General features: G+C 32.9%; 1 protein-coding gene across 1 annotated transcript; it reads left to right on the forward strand.

The window, feature by feature from the left end:
- Positions 1-905: 905 nt before the first annotated feature.
- On the forward strand, positions 906-12,612 carry LOC139504564 (E3 ubiquitin-protein ligase TRIM56-like; the record flags this gene model as incomplete). The annotated part of the gene is given in 3 exon segments (XM_071294646.1): positions 906-2,041; positions 6,745-7,002; positions 10,348-12,612. Coding segments are annotated over 3 exon segments (1,674 nt in total). The 3' UTR covers positions 10,692-12,612.
- Positions 12,613-17,210: the final 4,598 nt, after the last annotated feature.

Consider the following 17,210-nt stretch of genomic DNA (forward strand, 5'->3'; position numbering starts at 1 on the left):
ACTGCAAATTTTAAAACAATAAAATCGGCAAACGGTTTGCAAATAGGTTCCAATACATGTGGATTTACGTGGGAAGTATATAGTAACAGCCATTATTGTGTATATCTCTGAGTCTGCGCTAAGTATAGATATATTGAGAATTTTATCACGGTGTTGTTTACAAAGCGAAAGAAGCACGTCATATTAGAATGGTAAATTAACAATAGGGAACGAAAAATCGTCCCTTTTGTCATAAATCTTAATGTGGAGTTTCCCGTTTAAGACCGAAATATCTAAATCTAGTGGAGAAAAAAGGGTCTTACCGGACCAACTCCTTTGCCTAAGAAATTTGTGTTCTTCCCTTAGCGGGATTGTGCAACCGAAATGCAACAAAATCTTAATATAGAGTACACCCGACATGAACTTCTATTGGAAGTCTCCACTCTAGAATATTGTCTATACGATAGATCAAACTCTAAATCGCTCGAGTTTGTAATATCTTTCCAATTCATTAAAGGAGCAACCTTTTAACTTCAAAGGGGGTGTACTGTTTTTTATGGGAATTTGTTTTTGTCATCCTTTATTTTTAGTTTTTCGACGCTATCAATCAAATTAATTTTTTCCAAAGTTTCATCCTATAAGGTATGGGGAAAATCTGGATTCAGAATATTTTTTGTTTTGTTACCTGCTTGACCAAAATATATTTTTTCATCAAATTGGGGATCAAAATATTTATTTCGGAAAAAAAACTATTACCCCCACTTTTGAAGTTAAATGGACGTTCTCTAAATAAAAAAGGATTTGACATCACAAACCTATATAGATATAAGAAGATGTGGTATGAGTGACAATGAAACAACTCTCCATCCAAGTCGGTCTTTAATATGTTGTTTTCTTTCATATTATCATAAAATGAATTTGTTTTCATTTTAAGGAATATGAATCAGAAGACGAACACCCACCTAATCGTATATGTTGGAGATGTAAAATATGAGTACCAGAGGCAATAAGTTAGTATCAGAAATACAAGAACGATATTTGGAATGCAGCATTTGTACAGAGATATTTAACGAACATGGACGTATTCCTAAACTCCTTCCTTGTCTTCATACATTTTGCTTGGCATGCCTCAAAGCTCTGTACAAAAAAGATCGAATAAGATGTCCCACCTGCAACGGTTTGCATAAATTGAGTAAACGAGAATTTAACGATCTTCCCAAAGACAACACCAGACGTGACCTGACATCATTCATTCAAGACAAAACTTTAAGTAGGTCTGACAATGAGTGTTCAAATTGTGGAAACTGTACAAACGAATTGTATTGTTGTTATGACTGCAATGAATGCATTTGCTCTAAATGCTGCAAAGTTCACAAACAAAAACATAATGTACAAGAATTGAGACAAGAAACATCTAATGTTTGTAAAATTGCAGGACATGACAATAGTCCACTGAAATATTATTGTAAGGGGCCTATATGTGAAAAGGTTATATGTGCTAACTGTGCCTTATCCGACCATAGAGATCAAGGAAAACATTACTTAGAAGACGTGAAACAAACAATTGACAAACGCAAAGAGAAATTGAGGACCACTGTTACAGCTTTGAAAAGACAAATAAGCACAGTGAAAGGCATAGAGAAGACTTGTAAGGAAAAAGATATTTCCTTGCGTGAAGAGAGAGAAAAATTTTGCACAAATGTGGAAAGAATCTATAATAAAGGAATACAAGCGCTCCAATCAAAGAAAGAATTCCTTATCAAGAGTTACAACAACACGCTTAAAGGGCACGAAGACAGTATTCTAAGAACAAAAGAAAAAACATTCACATATATTCAAAACGCTGAGGAATGCTGTAACATAACAGAAAGATTACTCTCCGATAGCGGATTTACATCGTTTTTAGCAGTTGACAAAACTTTGAATAATCGTATCCAGGAATTTGTAGATAAATCTTTTGAAAACGTTGAGTTTAATGACAAAGTTGGTTTACAGTCTCTACATGGACAAGTTACTTCGTTTGAACAATCTGTTAAAGATTCCTTGAAAACATCAAAATCTGGTAAGAACTTTTTGTTTTTATTACAAGAAATTATACGAATGTTTGCGCCATGACAGCCATTATAATGAAATCCTTTAGAACGAATTCTTAAAACATATTGCAGGATTAATTTTTTTTGCAGATTTGTCTTCGCCTTTTAACGTTTACATGAAATCTAAATGTCAAGTAAATTTTACGTGAATTGCGATTGAAAACAATTCATGTGATTTTCAAGCTGTTTCGCATATATATATTCGCTCGTTTGAGGTGAATTCACGTACATTTAACTTGAGATTCACATAAATTCAAATACACGTGAAATTTCCCTGTGCTGTAATTGACTTTTGTTACAGACGACACAACATTGTGGTGAGAGTAAAATAAAAGTAAAACAATAAAAAAGCATTATTTAAATACTACATCTGTTGATACATTTAACATACCACGAGGAAGGGGGGGGGGGTGGGGGGTAGTGTGAAAACACATGCTTCTATTCAAACATTGATTTGATGAATGTCCTCCAAGTTTTTCTTTTATATGGTTGTGAAATATTGGGGAATGTGATCATTAACATCCTGGAAAAGGTTCATTTAGAATTTTATAAATATCTAAAATCCACTACACCTAACTATGCTATATTTTTCTTTAATTCATTTCTGAAATTGGAAAGCATTTCCACTTTAATTAATTCAAAGGTACCAAGATTATAATGTAATACGCCAGACGCTCGTTTCGTCTACATAAGACTCACCAGTGACGCTCAGATCAAAATAGTTATAATAAGTTATCAAAGGTAAGGATTATAATTTAGTACGCCATACGCGCGTTTCGTCTGCATAAGACTCATCAGTGACGCTCATATAAAAATAGTTATAAAGCCAAACAAGTATAAAGTTGAAGAGCATTGAGGATCCAACATTCCAAAACATTGTGCCAAATACGGCTAAGTTTATCTATTCCTGGGATAAGAAAATCCTTAGTTTTTCGAAAAATTCAAAGTTTTGTAAACAGAAAATTTATAAAAATGACGACATAATTGATATTCATGTCAACACCGAAAAAAAAAACTACTGGGCTGGTGATACCCTCGGGGACGAAACGTCCACCAGTAATGGCATTGACACAGTGGTGTAAAAAGTTATCAAAGGTACCAGGATTATAATTTAGTACGCCATACGCGCTTTTCGTCTGCATAAGACTCATCAGTGACGCTCATATCAAAATAGTTATAAAGCCAAACAAGTACAAAGGTTAAAGAGCATTGAGGCCCCAAAATTCCAAAATGTTGTGCCAAATACGGCTAAGGTAATCTATTCCTGGGATAAGAAAATCCTTAGTTTTTCGAAAAATTAAAAGTTTTGTCAACAGGACATTTATTAAAATGACCATATAATTGATATTCATGTCGTGTCAAGATCTGCCTGACTCAGTCATATTTCCAACATTTTTAATGAATGTGATCTCTTTTTCATATGTACTTTTACATTTTTGATTTGCTAAAAAGTGCAATTAAAACAAGTCTCTTAAGCCCTTAGTAACTAGAACAAGACCATTAAGACCCCACTACGATCTATAAAAAATAAGATCGTAGTATCACTGTGTATCATCGCCACCGGAAATTGGGTACTAACGAAGCGGAGAGAAATAGAAAAAAAAGTAAACAAGTTGAGAATTCATTTAATTTAAAGCATTTCCACTCATTTGATGAGGATGCCGCTTAAGAAATGATTTTCTGATATGTAATTCTTCAAATTATTAGGCCGATAAGTACAAAATTGTGACAAGATTTTGTGTTATACTCCAAAACTTGTCACTTAGTACCGTAAAATTTCGAGGTCGATCGTCCTCTGTCGCCCCATTCTCAAAATATTGAACTGTTTTTCATTATTTTTCCAGACACGTTTGTAGATTATTATAGTGTGGCATCATATTTACTGAAATTTTTGTCAAAAAGATGTTTTTTAAAGAATATGGACAAAAACATTGTTTGTTTATTGTACGGCGAATTGCAGGACGTTGTATGGCGAATTGCAAAATAACAACTTTTGTCTGTACGGCGTCTTGCAATATATTGTAATTTTAAGATAAAATTAATCACTGTTTAGATAATATCAAGTGACGATATTTTGTCGACATCAAAGCTTTACAGGCTTACAAATATACAAAATAAATTATGGTGCACATGATGTTACTAATTCATTTATTTTTATTATGACTGTAATGTGTTGCATTCCGAAATTGACATGGTTGACCTAGATACGACAACCGTTCATGCTGGCTGTTCAATCATCCTCTCTCTGAAAAATCACAGTGTCAGCCGTTTGCTTCTTTACAAACAAAAAAGAGAGGTTCATGGATCGGTCATAGAAATTTCCTCAATTGTCCTATTCAGAATCGAAATAATTGATGCAAGCTATACTTTATTGTAGTTTTAACATGGGTAGGCATTATATTCGTGTTATTTTAGCCCTCACTATCGCTCGGGCAAAAAATAATCACGAATATAATACCTACCAATGTTAAAACTACAATAAAGTATAGCTTGCATCAACTATTTCTTAAATGAAGAATGAAGCGAGATTGCTGTTAGCCAATCAAAATAACGTATAATAATGAAACATACATATAATGTAATTATAAAGATATGGATCTCGGCCTGATCAGATGTGTTTCAAAATAAACAGTTATCCCTATTTTTTTGTGTGTGTAAATAATCTAATCTTTAGATAGATGCTAAATTTAAATTCATTTTTATTAATAAGAAACAACAAGTGCAACTTAAGCATGCCTGGATGTAAAAAGGTGTACCCGACTTATTCTTTCACGATATGAATTTAGTAAATTACCGATTACGGTATTTTAATAGAACTGTTTATTTACGAGGTCAAATAAATAAATCAACGCTATCAAATCAACAGTTATATTTTCGTGGATTTTTCCAAAAGAATTTATGAGTATGCACCATCAGGATTGAAAAATATTTCAACCTGTCCTTTTTATATATTATTTGATTTGACCAGTCGCACTGACATGGGTTACACTAAACGCTTCGTCAGGGGCATAAAACAGGTCAGTGAAACAGTGACATACCTTTTTTTTGTATATGTCGTATTCAAATTGTATACATCTGGTATGTAAAAGATGTAGTAGGACTGTGTTCAAGCCTGATATTGTGTAAACATCTTAAATGCTGTCAAGCGAATGGTATTTTTATCAAATGCATAATTAGATATTTGAACTTTATTTTGAATACTTTATTTTCTTTGAAGGGACGGCAAATACATATTTTAAAATTAGCAAGTTGCCATACAGTTGAAAGCAAGTTGCCATACAGTAAATACGTCAACGCGAGCAAGTTGCCGTATCCTAGACTTTATTTTGTATGGTCTATATTCTTTAAAATACATCTTTTTGACAACAAATTTCAGTAAATATGATGCCACACTATAATAATCTACAAACGTGTCTGGAAAAATAATGAAAAACAGTTCAGTATCTTGAGAATGGAGCGACAGAGGACGATCGACCTCGAAATTTTCCGGTACTAAGTGCCAAGTTTTGGGGTATAACACAAAATCTTGTCTTAATTTTGTACTTTTCGGCCTAATAATTTCAAGAATTATATATCAGAAAATCATTTCTTAAGCGGCATCCTCATCAAATGAGTGGAAATGCTTTAAATTGAATAAATTCTCAACTTGTTTACTTTTTTTTTCTATTTCTCTCCGCTTCGTTAGTACCCAATTTCCGGTGGCGATGATACACAGTGAGTATGGTCGGCTTGAACATCCTGTTCGAGATCAGACAGCGATAATAAGACACCAAAAATTAAGTGAAAAAGTCGGATAACTATCCTGATTGATCTTGAAGGTCATATCATTGTCTGAACGCAGTCGTATACGTTCGTAACAGATTCCTTTGGATCGATTATGGTCTGGCGAGGTCGGCCAATCACCCAGATCACCACAATTTTATTTCTATTTCCAATTTTTTTCATAATTTTTGAGGTTGTAGCGGGATTGTGGTCCAAGTGTGAGGTGGGTATGATATCAATTTCTTCAACTTGAGTTCAAATAATAATAACATTCCCAAAACGGTTAACTATTGCATTTATAAAGAAAGTTTTGTTATCGAGAACTTTTTCGATAAGTTAGACGATAAGGAAATTTTCACTTTATGTAGATTTATACCCAATTGAATCTGGAAGATGAAAAAACATACCCATAGAAAATTTAACATATAACTTGTGTAATAGAAATGAAAATGGAGATGAATTTCATTAAATTTTTGAGATGAAAGGAGAGAATGGATAGATAGAAAATACTGTACCAACATTAACACCCTTAAACAGTTATGAATTTTTCAAACCAATCTAATTTAAAAGGTTGTGAAGTTCATTAGGATCATTAATAAAATAATGGATTACCTTCAAACTGATGCATTCTTCCTTCTATAAGAAGTCTTAATTTGCTGTTACCTCATCATATGTCTTATAATAATATTATGTATGTCTATGTGTTTTTGAATTCCAATGTATCAACACAGGTTTTCTCAGAATAAATATATATATAAATTCACAAAACCGATTTAAATGCTTTTTTCTTATCAAAAAGACGCTCCAATCAAATATAAAGCAAGTTGAGCAATTTACCGGCTTCGCCGGTGAACATCTATCATTGTTATGTGTTGAAATAAAGCCTACACTGTTTATTATTTATTTACAGGTTGTGTTTATGGTAATGAATTCATAAAAGGTGTTTTAAAGAAGCGTTTTCAGTGTTTTGAACCAAAAACAATTTTGCATTCTGGCATCAAAACTGCTACAAAATTGAACGCTTCCCTGTATGACAGATTTTTCAGGGAAAGAGAACCAGAACCGTTTGCTGTCAAGCTAAAACGAGGTGTAAAATATTTTTTTCTAATTATGTTTTTGATTTTACTGACATTTCTTCCATCACACTTGTTTGTTTCAAGTAATTATTGTAAGTATAGCTTGAGTTATTTATACAATTTTTTTCGACCTCGACATCTTCAAAGTAAAACATTTATTATTTTTTTCCAATTTCACTTAAACTCAATAGATGAGAATCTAGCCGATTGATTATCTGCGCTCTAGTAGCAAATAGCCTTTCGAGGTTAATGGCGAAAGTGAGAGGAATATAATGAATGGGTTGGTTATTAGTGTTCTGAGAAACTTACTTGTATGGAACATTAGCAATTAAACCACGAGAGTTTCATGAATTACTAAGAAATTAAGGTTTCAACTTAACCTTTAATTGATTTGGTTATTTCAACAGATTTTTTTTTAATGTACACAACCTTTCAAGTTAAAACAGTCACCAAGCAGCGAGGTCAGTAAGGGTCATATTTTGCCCCGATTTTTGAGTTCAATATTTCAAAATTAAAAAAAATGATTTAAGTTGAAGAAAAGAAATGCAATTGACTTATAAATTTAGGAATTTTATGTCCTCAATGCTCCTCGACTTTTTACTTGCTTTCTAACTAATTTGATCTGAGCTGTCACTGATGAGTCTGATGTAGACGAAACGCGCATCTGGCGTATCAACGTATAAGCCTATTTGTCAATGATAATAATCAGAGGTCATTCGAAACAAAGAGGCAATCACATTTAACATTTTTGGAATCAGAAGAAAAAAACATCCATTTTGACTGTTATAAACCTTAAGGCTTTCAAAGTTCATTCATTTAAACCCAAAAAATTAATAAAATCCTGTTTGTGCAGTTTATCATATATCATTTTTGGACATAGAAGTTTTTTCGTTTGAATTGTTTTTCATTTGTGATCTCGGCACCCTTTATAGGTTACTTTGTGGTAAAGGTTTTGCTGTATGATTATATAAGACCGTAAAGTGACCTATAGTTATTTGGTCTCTGGTGTAGAGTTGTAGCATTGTCAATCATACCTCATCCACTTATTCGTATACTGTAAATGGTTTTAGTTTCTTTGGATTAGGTCATTCTGTTGACCACATGATCGATTGCTTTCCACACGTGTGACGAGCTGCACTATACTTTAATTTATCGCGACAGATGAGGTGAACTAGTAAGTTTCCTACAGTTTCAAAAAGATCACTTCCGCCGTATACGTGGTTTTGACGATCATCTTGTTTTATTACTACCTTAGGGTTTTTCATTTATATGAGGTTACGATGATGAGTCATGACGTACTCCTGGTATTAGATCTACCCCTGGCGTTTCATAGGATCGGAAATTGCAAAAGAGGCCCTACACAAATTTAATCGATCATCCAGCTAGTCTAGATCGGAAGACAAATACACGGTTAACCATTCGCTGCCTTAATTGGCTTGTCCCTCTGTTTGTGCGACTCGGGTCGCTTCAAGGCCATGAATTTCTGGAACAAGTAAAAGCAGTCGACGTTGTGATATGGCCCGCTCATGTTAAACTTTAGCACCAGATCGTCAAAAACCATAAGATTCGTACGTGTTTGTTCGTACCATTATGGTAGATCTTTCTCTTGTTTGACGAAAAACGCAACGATATCGCTAGATTGTGTTAGTGATATAGTGTATCGAATAGAGTTGAAATAGAAGAGAGCTCATTTTCTTAATAGCTAAGGGTTTAAGTTGTAGATTTGTAGGTGAAGCGATTTTTCCAAAGACGTACATGTTTTCGTAATCTAACATCCATACTTGGTGGTTTCTTTGTTATGCATATCATAACATTTATCTAAATAAAATGATTATCTACATGCCCGGTTTTATGAACGAGATGATCAACTATATGGCAGTACAAAGGAATCTAGCTACACACAGAAGGAAATAAGATAGAACACAAACATTGGTCAATCAGGCGGCTTACCAACATAAGCTCTGTTCCGACAAACACCATGATACGACCACATGATGTTCTGTTTTTTACAAGAATTAACATACGCGTTCGAGCTCAACCGTATCCATAACGCGACGGTTAGAGATAGAAAAGATTACGACATCGTCAGATCTCTCAGAACCAGGTGAAAAATATGCTCTTGGTGGTAACAACTCTAAACAAAAATAACACAAATCAGTTCAACGTAATTTCATTACTGAGCATCATTGACTTCTTCTCCAAATAATATTGCCTTTCAAATCTTATTATAGTTAGAGGTGGCTTCCAATTTATATCAAAATCACGCTCTTCCAAGAAATTGTGGCCGGACAAAGGAACCACTCAAAGTTTACAATAAGGTTTTCATGCTCAAGTAGCTGTACCTGTAGTACGAAGCTGAGATTACATCTTATACAATATTCTTGAATGATGCCTCGTTCGTTCATTAGATTGTGTGGTAAATGTAATTGCACTAACACTTCCTTTAACTTGGAAATCCTGAGATCATGATTGGCCTTATCTGGGTATACAGTGAACAGGGATTTTATTTGGAAGTATTTAAATTTATGAATTAAATTTGATAGCGTCCATGAGACAGTGTAGGTACTTAATTCAGGAAGTTGTTACATGACCATATAACGCTACGGAGATGACCCCAAATGCTGTTTATCGGCTTGTGGATCTTCTGTTGTGTTTCTGGGCATCTCATGCATTCGTCAAATGTGATGTTAACTTCGATTCCGTTCTTCTTTACTCCTTTTGCAATTTTGATGACCTGGTAATCAACTTTGCTGGCATACTTCCACACACCGACGAACTTATTTCTATAATTCCTCACTGATTTATTTTCGTTTATATACTAGTAGTCTAACTTAGAAATATATATGAAAAACAACCCAGAATTTTAACAAACGTATGCTCTGACTAAGACGTTAGCGTTCATATTGTTAGATTTAGTTGCGAAGCGATGACCTATTTCTGTTCAGCTATACTATCTTAGTAATTCCGGAAAAAAGAGAAGGAAACAATAACAAATGTATCGCATTTTTTACACATGAAGAAATTCCTTATTGCACAATCTATTTGTTAACAACTGCCCTATATAGTACAACTATTCTATGTAGTATAAAAAAGAAGATGTGGTATAATTGCCAATGAAACAATCTTCACAAGAGACCAAAGGACACAGAAATTGACAACTATATGTCACCGTAAGGCCTTCAGCAATGGCAAATGGACGGGTAACCAGGGGTAGACTTAACGAAATTATGAAGTCTTCTTTGTTAGAGTGATATACATTTGCATTATGACATTAATTTTGAATATCTAATTTGCCCGTCTTTTTAGAGTACCATATGTATGGAATTGGACTAATCACAAGTATCATTATCTGTTCAAACTGTAAAAGTGTTTTAAGCTGTATTCTCGAATTATTTTTTATGACAGTATAATTTAAAGATGTATGTTTATACTTTTAGTTGGAAATTCTACTTTTAATACAAAACCGGAAAGCCCATTTGCCTGTAGATCATTTGATAACAAAACAGTTTCAACTATTCCTGATATCGATACACTAACCTGTGGCTCGAAAGATAATTTTTTCAAATATGGAGGTGTTTTCGTGGACAGAGAATTTAGAAATGATGAATTTCATCAGTTGGATATAATTGTGAAATTTCAGACTCATTTCCAAAACGATGCTGATTATGAAGGAATCGTTCTATATGAGTTTGGTATGGCAACTGGAAGTGTTAACACAAAATACCTCATTGATAGTAGTATCTTTACGCTTACTGCATCCCAGCTGCAGAGATATCTTTAACGTTTGCCTAACCATTGGTAATGGTATGAACAAGGTACAATTATTGAATAATATGTTTGTTGCCGATGGAAATTCTGATAACATTACAGGAAAATTTAGTATTCGAATTCGACCAGAAAAGAGAACTTTGTCGTTTATATCCAAGACCTTTGAAAACATCCTTTTGTACAAATTCACAAATGTGAAGATGTACTCTTCATTGTTTGGAGTGTTTGCGTTGTACGAACGAGAAAAAATATCTGCATCAATATCATTGTCCCTTGGCGATAATATCCAGTTTGATAGATCAACTTTGCATCCAAGTTTATATATTTCATCTGATAACAAAACCGTTTCAAACAGACCAACATCTAATACTAAGTTATACAACAGAAAAGACAACAGATATATTTATGCCGTCCCATTGTCAGTTGGTTCAATCGAGGATATATATTCTGTTGTTAATATCAAATTCACACATCATGTCGGTTTGAAACATGGAACAAAATTGTTTGAAATTAGATTAGGGAGTAACAAGAAAGGGAAAAGGGTTGATCATTTTAAATTTGAATGCGTTATATGTAGAATAACACGTTATTGGATATTTAGAGGTACCGGGTATTGTTACAAACATAGATGGGCTTAGTATAATAGTACCAGATTTTAGAATTATAATGCATTATCAAATTAAGATGAAAAGATTAAGCTTGTATATTGCGGATACTGAAGGAGCCCGATGTTATTATATCTACACAAACAAGAAGTTTCATCGGGTGCTTCCAACATTTTATATTGGCAAAATGGATTCCACAGATGTAACAGCTTTTTGGACTAACAATATTCGGCTATATGAAGCAGCATTCATATCATTTTTAGACTGGTTCAATTCATGAATAATACACAAATGAGCGGCCCTATCTTCGTAATAATAGAACATGCAGAAAAAATATCATAATTTTTGTAATTTTTCTATTAGGAAACACACTTTTTTTATTTCCATATAGCATACGATTATTTCATTTGTTTTAGGTGTACAGTACTAGAACAGACATTTTTTTGTTATTTTCAGTATGTGGTCAAGCGACAGTTATTGATTCAATACAAGATTACTGAAGGAGTCTTTGAATCGCAAAAAACATTATCTTATCTAGCTTTCCTTTAAAATTTGTTAAAAAGATATGTTTTAAACGACTTATAAAAGCCACATGCCTTCAAATTTTTCTAGAGTTAATTGGTCAAATTGATATCTTCACGGTTGTCGTTCTGTATTTTCATAATAAAAAATATCATGAAAATGATAGTAAAAGAATGACTAACGGTGGTCAAGTATTGCGATTGAATTGTGAAAGATATTGGATAGGATCGTGAATAATTCTAATCAAGAACACACATGCAACGTCAGTATATAATCTAATTTGAAGAATTTTAATGACATATATTTGGAACATAAACTGTCTGTCAAAATGATTCAACATTATGATCAGTATCCGAGGAAAATCACGTTTCAAAAGAACACTGTTTTAACAAAACTACAAAAACACATTCAGCTCGTCGAAATTTTCAAAAAATAAAAACGTTAAAAAATACGATTTTTTTTAACATTTTAAATGCATTAATGAGCTATATTATATTTCTATTTTAAATACCGTTCTATATGACTTTTTAAAATGTTTCTTAAAAGTTATTTTGTTTAGTTGCATAAAAAGATTGGAATATTTATGAACAATTGTTATTTCGGATCGTGAACGATCGGGGACCGCTTTTGGTGACAGTAAAACGGATTGTGAAAGATCTCGTTATTTCAAAATTCCACGAAACGACCAAATTATTCTGTAAAGGGGTTACATTATATAGTATATTTCTAATTCGTATAGCAAGAATTTACTTTTGTTTATGAATCATGAAGGTTATGCCTTAAATACATGATTTTTATGAGTTTTAATTGGCTTTTGAATAGCTGTCACAAAAACAGCGGTAATCGGCATATTTTCTTTGTGTCTTTTTTGTTGTGAGAGATGTAAAAATATCCTACAATTCGGTTTTTGTTAGATGTTTCTTTTTGCTTTATAAAGATCTTATAGTTTGTTCTTAACGTTGTACAGTTACGCAACTGTAACATGTTAAGGAAGAAGGTTGATGCCTTCATACATGTTTAAGGTAGATTCATGGTATACCGCCATCTTGAATTGTACAATCACAGTACAAAATCGGTCTAGTTATTTGCTCAAATCAGCAAATTTGAAAACACATTTGCAATTTAATGGTTAGACTGTTTATTTATATAAAGAAAACTTGTTAATTTATTTTATTATTCAAAATATTTTGAACAAATATCAACCTTTTTGGTTTTAAAAATCATTTTTTTCAAATGAGCCACTTAAGGGGAGGTAACTCTTTTAGTACAAAAATTTATACTGGGCTAATAGGGAATTTTTTTATTTTTACTTGTGGCAAGAAAACAAGTTCGGTGACACCATGTTTTCTTTTTATTTTCTTAAAAGATATTATGAAACCTATCTTCTCACAATTTATTTTAAAATTCTATCTCAAGGAATTTTTTTTATGCACTCTTATGTGTTTTTTCATGAACAAACTAACCAAATTTAGGCAATTTTCAACGACTCATAGGTTGAAAAATAGCACGGTGACCCATACTTTTTATTATATTTTTGAAAAAAGCATAGTAAAATCTTCATTTTGGCAAATTATAAGAAAATTCTGTCTCAAAAAACATTTACATATGATCTACCTTAAATCCATCACATTCTTTGTATGCATATCCCAAGTCAGGAACCTGTAGTTCATTGGTTATCGTTAGTTGATGTCTGTCTTACCTGTTTGTCGCACATTGTTTATTTATAAATTAGATCATTTGGTTTTGCAAAAAAAACAAATGAATTGATTCATATTTTTCATGTCGGGGCCTTGACTGTATGTTTTTCTATTGTTGAATGCCGTATTTTTGCTTATTATTGCTTATATCCAAATCATTTAAACTTTGGTGGATAGTTGTCTTATTAGAAATCACACCACACACATGTTCTTATTTTCAATATGACAGTTCAATACCATTGGATCTGATTGGTGATATTACACCAATATTAAGTATTTTGAAATACTAAGGCTTTTCTACCCCAGGAATATATAACCTTAGCTGTATTTGGGAAAACGTTTAGGAATGTTGGTCCTCAATGCTCTCCAACTTCGTACTTTATTTTTCCTTTTTATTTTGTTTTGGATTCGATCGTCACTGAAGAGTCTATTGAAGACGAAACGCGCGTCTGGCGTAAATACAAAATTCTATCCTGGTATCTATGATGATTTTATTGATAATAATAAAATTCCGTCTGTCCGTCATGGATAAGTTTTATGTCGTAAAAAGTAATGACTGTCTCATCTGATTTCCATTAATTGTATGTACAGTCATATTTATAAAACGAAGAACAAAGAAAAACAAATTATGTTTAGGAAACACAGGAAAAACAACGGACACATTTCTGACTAAGAAAATGGTGGTTTTCTAACAAGGTACTACGCCCACTTGATTGACACTTTTTAAATGCTCCGTTTTATTGACAAACAGATCAGCAACCTGAACAGAAACAATTGGTTAACGTAGCCATAACGGGGATTGAGCTTCCAAAACTGTGTAAGCATACATCACGAACATGCAATACAACTGAATTCTGAATTGAACGTTTAACCACAATTACAATTTGAGCAAACAAAGAAAATCTAGGTAAAGTTGATAATGTAGACCGTATGGGGAAGCATAATGACATATACAATTTTCCCTATAAAATACAAAACGGGTTAATGAAAAGACGCTATAAAAACCTCATATGTCCGATTCGCATCTCTGATCCCACCCGCATAAGGAACGGTTAAATCCAAAAACCGGAAAGCTAGATGTACATATACCGAACCATCTCAAGAGTCATATGACCAAATGAAATATGATAGTACAAAGACAAATATAGGTTAAAATTGTAATAAAGATATAATTCAACACTAAGAACTTATAACTCAAGACCATCATGTATTATTGTGAAGTAGGCACTCCGAATTTGGAAATTTCCAAAGAACTTTTGAGAAAAAAAAGAGACGTTTATTAACAAAACCCTGTCTCATTTATATTTTTCTTATGCTCCTAAATATCGTATAAGTTGAGAAATGTATTATCCATACGCAGATGAAGTTTGTAAATCACGGTAGATTACTGTCAATGTGTGGAAAATTTGTAATTGCAAAATTGTAATCAATGTGTTTGTCATAGACTCGGTATTTCATTTTGTCATATTTTGTAATTTGATTTTGAACATTAAGTTTCTCCAATCCTTTGCAGAACCTATTAGCAGATACCAATATAGAAATTAGATTATGTGGTATTGTTGCGTACCAGGGGTACGGAGTGAGTACTATTCGGAGTTTACATTAAAGTTATTATACCAAAGGTTCATTATGTGGCAGCATTTGCAAATCGAATGAAGTAAGTTGTTTGGTCACCTTTAGGTAGACGACGGACATCTATAAGGTCTAAATGACATGGTGATAACGGTGAACAATGGATGCCAAGAAAAACAATATTTCTCCGATTTAAATCTGGTGTACGTCCCTTTGTTAAACCTGGTAGTCGCGAACTGAATTGTTTTTATAGTCAGTGCTCTTAAAAAGGGACCAATGCTTCAAGCTGAATTCAATGCTGTTAAAAACCACTGTTTCAAGCTAATACCAATAATTTATACTTCAGTTAAGATTGTGGTTTTGCCACAGACATGGCTTAGCTCTGATGCAGCTGCTTCTTCAGCTGTTACTACTCATGTTATTGTTTTACGAAAAATGTTCCTTGATCATGACTGATGCTTTTAACTTCTTCTTCGGAATGATGGTATTGGTTCTAATGCTTTGGTTGAATTTGTTCATTGTTTTGGTTGTATTGATTAGCGTTCATTATTTAGCACAACTTTATGTACTCAATCTTGACTCCCCGAAATAAATACTCAACCTGAAAGCCTGTATCTCGATTTTTTTTAACTTTAACAACATATATGAGTGTAATTTGAAAGCACGTCTGAGATTTTTTTATCTTACCTTTCCACTTCAGGACCCAATACTATTTTTTAAAATGTAATAATTTTATGTTAGAGTTTAAAATTTGTTAATATGAGTCTAGACGAAACGCGCATCTGGCGTATATACTAAATTTAGTCCTGGTATCTATGATGAGTTTATTTACAACCACTGGGTCGATGCCACTGCTGGTGGAGATTTATTTCCCCGAGGGTATCACAAACCCAGTAGTCAGCACTTTTTGTGCTGACATGAATTGTCATTGATATGGTTATATTTATAAATTTACTGTTTACAAATTTTAGAATTTTTTGAAATACTAAGGCTTTTCTACTTCAGGCATAGATCACCTTAGCTGTATTTGGCAAAACTTTTAGGAATTTTGGTTCTCAATGCTCTTCAACTTCGTACTTTATTTGGACTTTTTAAATTTTTTGGATTCGAGCGTCACTGACTGATGAGTGTTTTGTAGACGAAACGCGCATCTGGCGTATATACTGGTATCTATTATGCGTTTATTGTTAACGATCACTAAATCAGAGTAAGGGTATCAAAAACTATTTTCATAGTATAACTGACAATGAGACAAACTCTACCCAGATATCAATTGTGAACAAAAACTAAACCAAGTATAAAGAAAATCACAAAAATCCTGAACTCAAAGGAAAATTCATTACGGAAAGTCCCTTATCAAATGGCAAATTCAAATGCACAAACCCATCAAACGAATGGATATAACGACTTTCCTATTCCTGACTTGATACAGGCATTCTCTTATGTAGAAAATAGTGGATTGAACCTGGTTTGATAGCTAAACCTCTCAATTGTATGACAGTTGCATCAAATTCCATTATATCGAAACGATGCGTGAACAAATTAAACAGACATAATGGGTAAAAATGTCAGCATTGTGTTATAATCGTAATCACTGAAAAAAATAAATAAATATATAACTATGAAGCACAAAATGGCATATAGACATAGACAAGAATACACAAATGCAATTTCCATATATATGTCGCCATACGGCCATAAACAATGGGCAAAACACACACACACCGCACAACACGCTATTCGTCCCGCGACGAAAAATGTAAAACAAGTCAATCGAAAAATAACGGCATTATTTATGTTCCATACAATATACGAAAACAAATTTCGCAGTATCAATGTATGTTGTATTAACATTTATAGCTTTAAACCACTTCAATTAACGTTTAAAAAAGGTACCATGATTATAATTTAATACGCCCGACGCGCGTTTTTTTCTACAAAAGACTCATCAGTGACGCTCAGATCAAAATAGTTATACAGCCAAACAAGTACAAAGTTGAAGAGCATTGAGGACCCGAAATTCCCAAAAAGTTGTGCCAAATACGGCTAAGTTTTCTATTATAGGATAAGAAAACCCTGAGTTTAAAATACATTAAGATGTAGAATTTCATGGGGCGTGTTGTCTTTTTTGTTTAA

The sequence above is a fragment of the Mytilus edulis genome, unplaced genomic scaffold, assembly GCF_963676685.1.
Source record: "Mytilus edulis unplaced genomic scaffold, xbMytEdul2.2 SCAFFOLD_1305, whole genome shotgun sequence".
NCBI lineage: Eukaryota > Metazoa > Mollusca > Bivalvia > Mytilida > Mytilidae > Mytilus > Mytilus edulis.